This window comes from Lolium perenne, chromosome 4 (assembly GCF_019359855.2).
Source record: "Lolium perenne isolate Kyuss_39 chromosome 4, Kyuss_2.0, whole genome shotgun sequence".
Classification (NCBI taxonomy): Eukaryota; Viridiplantae; Streptophyta; class Magnoliopsida; order Poales; family Poaceae; genus Lolium; species Lolium perenne.
The window spans coordinates 336,555,951-336,561,592 of NC_067247.2; the positions used below are offsets into that span (position 1 = coordinate 336,555,951).

The 5,642-nt window shown below is 44.9% G+C and overlaps 1 protein-coding gene across 1 annotated transcript; it reads left to right on the forward strand.

Annotated features, from left to right (window-relative positions):
• The first annotated feature begins 235 nt into the window (after positions 1-235).
• On the forward strand, positions 236-3,055 carry LOC127296560 (disease resistance protein RGA5-like). Its single transcript, XM_051326676.1, has one exon. It carries the CDS (start codon positions 317-319, stop codon positions 1,295-1,297), a length of 981 nt encoding a protein of 326 aa, XP_051182636.2. The 5' UTR covers positions 236-316; the 3' UTR covers positions 1,298-3,055.
• The last annotated feature ends 2,587 nt before the right edge of the window (positions 3,056-5,642 follow it).

The window sequence follows — 5,642 nt, forward strand, 5'->3', positions numbered from 1 at the left end:
CTTGCTATCATCAGGTTCCTGCCCAGTGTATATCGAGCCTTCTAGCTGATCAACCAAAGACAACATTTGAGTATGTAAGGAAGTCTCTCAGATTCAGTGGCGGAGCTTAGTGCATGTCAGGGGGGGCCATCGCCCCCCCCCCCCCCCCATGATTTGCACATGCACTAAAGAGCCTAAATTATGGATTTTTGTGTTTTTGGCCCCCCCCCCCCCCCCCCCCATGAACTCATGAATTTCATTTTGCCCCCCCAGCAACTTCCACCAAGCTCCGCCACTACTCGGATTCATAATTGATGGAAATCCGACTCTTGATCAGATGAGACAAATTTTGGACCTTAGCTTCAGAAACCTTCCTAACCATCTTAAGACATGTTTGCTCTATCTTGCCATGTATCCAGATGACCACGAGATACACAGGGTTGATTTGTTGAGGCAATGGATAGCCGAAGGTTTCGTGTGTCCAACCCCTGGGCTAGATGCAGAGGATGTTGCAATAAGCTACTTCAATGAGCTTATTAATAGGAGCATGATCCAGCCTGTGGTTACTGACATCAATGGAGAGTTGAGGAGCTGCAGAGTACATGACATAATGCTAGATCTCATCAGATCCAAGATTGAAGAAGAAAATTTTATTTCTGTGCTGAATGACCCGGAAGTTGTGTTATGGATGCACAGAAATATCCTGAGAGCTTCACTCCAGTGCTTTGGTGAAGAGTGCAGAGTGACATCAGCAGTGGTCAATGGGTCATTATCAAAAGTTCGATCAGTCTATGCTTTTGGAGGGTTTTCTTGCCAATCTTTGATGCTACTGAAATATGTCCGAGTTCTACATCTAGATATCGGCTACGGCAGAAATGATATGCTAGATCTCACTGGTATATCTAGGTTGTTTCTATTGAGACACTTACAGGTGATTAGCAATACGAGGATTGAGCTACCTAGCCAAATTGGTGAGCTACAACAATTGGAGACACTTGATCTACCAGTATCAGTACCAGGACCAAAAACCGTCCCCACCAATTTTCCATCTGATATTGTTAGTTTGCCTCTGCTGTTGCATCTCCTGGTTCAAGGAGGTACAGTTCTCCCCAACGGCATTGGCAGATTGAGACTTGTGCGAACTCTATGGAGTTTTGATATTGGGTTGAACTCTGTGGAGAATATCGAGGGCCTAGGCGAGATGACCAGCCAAAATGATTTTGCAGCGAAGATGGCCGCCGATCAACTGAAGCCACTAGTGTATGTTTCTGTATGTTCTTCTTGTGCATCGAAGAACAACAACAGGGCACTCTCATAGCCAGCTAGATTTTTCAGTTTGAGTGACTGAGAGTATTCTTTCCTGGCAACGAACACACGAAACCCGTGAGGCCGATACTAGTTAGATTTCCTCATTTTGCAATATTTCAACCATGGTCCAAACTATGTATTAATTTGTGTAATGTTCCACCTATCTATTTAAATGAAAATGCAACAAAAACAAAAAGAAAGTTATTTTAATGTAAAAAAAATTGGAGGATGCGTTTAGGGGGCGCGGCCGGGAGAAACACGTCTCAAACGTGACACGAAGCGAAGGTATCCCAGACGTTCAATCCGACACCGTTTTGGGACTGTGACATGAGCTAATCCTACAAGTATTTGAAAAGTCAGCGAATAGTGGGCTGCGCACACATAATATATAGCTAGCAGATTATTCTTCAGGGTTGAACTGTTGTTATGTTCGTCCAAGATTTTTGTGAGATGTGATGCTTGAAGGAATCATTAGCTGGTTTGATGGATCAATGCCTTCACTGACTTTCTCTAGCTGGTTTGGACAATCAATACGTGTGAAATTTTGCTACTAATTCGTTCACCGTTCATACATTTTGCCAGATAATTATATTATTCAAAATTTCGCAAGTAATTCTTATTACATACTGCAGTGGTGACCACATGCTCATGAGCGCTCAGTAGAAAAGATGTTGGTTCCAAATATTGCTTAATTTTGAACTCTGTGGCTTGCTCCATCTCTCCATTACTTGTTCGGCTAAGTGAATCTCCAGCGACAGCCCCGACGCAAACGGACCAAACGCAAAGCGACCGGTTTGTCCGTCTCAACGCAAACCTGGCCTAAAATTATGTTCGAATTGCCGGTGGTCCCCCTCCGCTACCTATATGGTCCGCCTGCCAGTGTCACAGAAGCCATTTCTTCACCCGCCACCCAATACACGAAATTGGCCGGCGCCAAAAACCCTACCCACCTTGTGATGGATGTTGTCGCCGCCATGGACATCGACCCTGCCGCCCCAGCTCCGGCACCTGCTGCTACACCCCCGGCCGGAAATTGTGCCGCCAGGCGCAAGCAGAAGGCTGGGGTGCCAAAGAAAGAGATGCCGATGGAGGAGAGGGCGGTCCAAACCAAGAAACACGCTGAACGACGCACCCATCGTGAAGGCGAGAGAAGCCCAGCTTGCTGTCGATGCCGTAGCAAGGGTGGCTGCTCATATGACATTGGAGATCCAGACCAAAGCCAACGCCCATCTTGGGCCATCGCTGAAGCCGTCCTCATACTGAAACGGGACGCGCTCCGAGGCCATGTCCATGCCTCGTCGACAAGCTCTTAAGTTCCCATGCTGCACAACTACCTCTGCATCGATGACCATCACATTTTCCACCGTCTTTGCCTTACCCGGTCATGCATGTCCAACAACCTCTCTCCCACCTCTCGTTGTCGAAGGTCCCGTCTACTGAGCTTGACCTCAATCGGTCGCCGACGTGCGCAGATTTGGGGCCAGGGTGTACCCGGAAGTCCAGGGCCATCCTGTCGGAGAACATTCCTGTGTCCATCAACCCGTTCGTCAAAATGCCGCCGACCCTCACAACGCCTGCCGACGAGGTATGATCGCGCCCTGCGTTTTGATTGTGATTTGACATTCCCCTGTGATGACCAATGATCCGGAGGCGTACTTTGCGGAGGACGACGAGAGTACATATGCAGGTCATGCTCAATGGCAGCGGATTCATCCCGGATGACGGCCCGGGATCGAGGAACAAACACAAGGGTACGATGTCGACGAGGCGCCATTGTTTTCCCAATTGCGCCAACCAGTGTACCAAGATACAACCATGTTTGATGATGGCATGGGCGACGAGGGGGGCTTTGGCTTCGAGAAGGGCTAGATCGAGGTCGAGGCCGCCGGCGATGGGAAGAAGACGGGGTGAGCCAAATGACTATCGGCTGCCAAGGAGGACCTCGTGCTGTGCCGAGTTTGGCTGGAAACTAGCCGAGATCCTATATGCGGTGCCAACCAAAAGTGCAATGCGTATTGGAAGAAGTTCACCCAAGATTTTCATGAGCACCGACTACTTGCTCCCATCCACATTCATAGTGAACGTGGCCAACTATCACCCCAAGAGAGGCGTGGTCGTACATCCAACAGAAGACTAACAAGTTTTGCGCAACGATCGATAACGCCATGTCATGCCCCGTGAGCGGCCTCCGCGTTGCCGATGTGGTAAGGCATCGGCCTTTTCTTCCCCATCCGGCATCGTACATGGCTTTGCATACTGAAATCATCTACCGCATAGCATATTTGTAGGTGCCTCATGCCTTGGACGTCTTTAAGGCAATTTGGAAAAAGGGTTATCACATGCGGAAATTCAATTCATCCCCATTCATATGCTCCCTCTACAAAAAGTTATAGTTGCAAGTGTTAAATTTTTTTTACAAAAAAATCTACATGTACATCTCCATAATATATGCGAGTTCACCAAGTTTCATGAAGAAACAATTTTTTTTATGATCTATGTAAAAAAGAGAAAATTTATCTTGTGATGAGCCTTATTCTCAGCACTGAATTTTGTCTTTTTTACACGCGTCAGATGACAAATCGATTTTTTTTTGAAATGACTTTTAAGCATGTATCACGTGAAGATGTATGTGCGGACTTTTTTGTTTCATTTTTTTTGAAATTTCAAAATATGTTTAAAATGCATTTCAAAATGAAGGAAGCATATTCTCCCATGTTCAAGACACCACTCCCTATCACATGGTCTATTGTTGGAGGGGAGTGAAGAATGCTCCAAAGTGGGGGCTTAGTAGGAGTCCTACAAGGGTTCGACTGCTATGGATGTGGCCCAAAGAGCATGGTTCCAGAAGAAGCGAGCCATTATCCTCCAGCACGATTCTTGATGGCAGATATCTATCCTTGCCACATTGAAACTTGCCTGAACCCTCTCCAACCCCCGACCCCGCTCGCCGGCGCTCCCCGTCCTCAACCTCGCGCCGCCGCTCCCCGCCGACTCGCCGGTGCGTGCCACTTGCTCGCCGCAGATCCACATGCCTACTTCTCCCACGCGTTAATCCCGCCTCTCGCTCCCGTTCATATATAATTAGAAGACCACAAAGTTATGTGAATCTTTGTTATGCCATGGATAGTCACTTGCTTCATTGTTTCTATTAGCATATGAATTAGCAGCCAAAAAGGGCTGTATGGTATATATTTTCTCCTCTTAATGTTGGATCTCAGTATATGCTTGCTAGTAGATTTCATAAGCCTTGTTCCCTGTAGCTGTATCGAAGGTTTTGGTAGTCTTCTTGAAGCTTATCATTGTATTACCGTAGTCTGTCAATCTTTGATTTTTGTGTTTCGGTAAGTGACTAAGTGTACTAAATATAAATTTAATCTATGTTAAGCAATAAATAGAATGTAATTTTTTATGATAAATTGATAATTACTTTCAGCTAATGCAATATTTCTGTATATTCCTGCTCAGGGCAATATTCTGAAAATACGCAAAGTGTATGAGGCATTCCTTGCGGAGTTCCCTCTATGCTTTGGGTATTGGAAGAAATACGCAGATCACGAAGGCCATCTTGATGGTGTCAGTAAAGTTATAGAGGTTTATGAACGGGCAGTTCTTGCAGTTACTTATTCAGTGGACATTTGGGTTAACTATTGTCTGTTTGCAATTTCGACACACGACGACCCAGATATCATCAGAAGGTATATACATACACTGACTATTTTCATGTTTTTTTAACTTTTGCAGGTTTAGTTTGTGTCCACTTTATTTTTAATGATTGCTTTATTAGGTTATCTGTATTACTGGAGTGCCTAATGATAAGTTTTTTTTATAATATCTCAGCACCTTACAGGAAGGCCTGATAAAATGCTGTATAATATCTTAGTACTGTGTATCTTCAAGTCCATTTTGTAGTGTAGGCCACATGTGTTTAAATCTGTATGTGCCTACGTGGTAGCGTGTTATTGGACTTCACGCATGTCTCACAGTTGCAATGACTATTTCTTTCTGCATAAAATGCTCTATTTGTTTGGCCTTCTTGGATCCAAGACAGCTGCAATCTCTGTAGGTGTTTTCTTACTAACGCATTTAATAATGCATGAGCTAATTGGTTCGTTTTGAGATAAACATGTTGTGTGATAAAAAAGTACGCAAGTTAGAACATGTCTATCAAGAAAAATGTGTCCCTCTTTGGATCTAATGTAGCTACCACTGTTTGATCCTGCAAGACAATCATTCACTGACCGTTTCTTGAATTTTCTAGTAATGTTTGTATCACTAGCTTAACTAATTGTTTGTTTTTCCAGACTGTTTGAGCGGGGTCTGGCCTATGTTGGATCAGATTTTCGTTCCAATACTTT

What these genes read in the sequence shown, in the direction of transcription:
- LOC127296560 (XM_051326676.1), top strand. Translation starts at nt 317, where the DNA reads ATGAGACAAATTTTGGACCTTAGCTTCAGAAACCTTCCTAACCATCTT.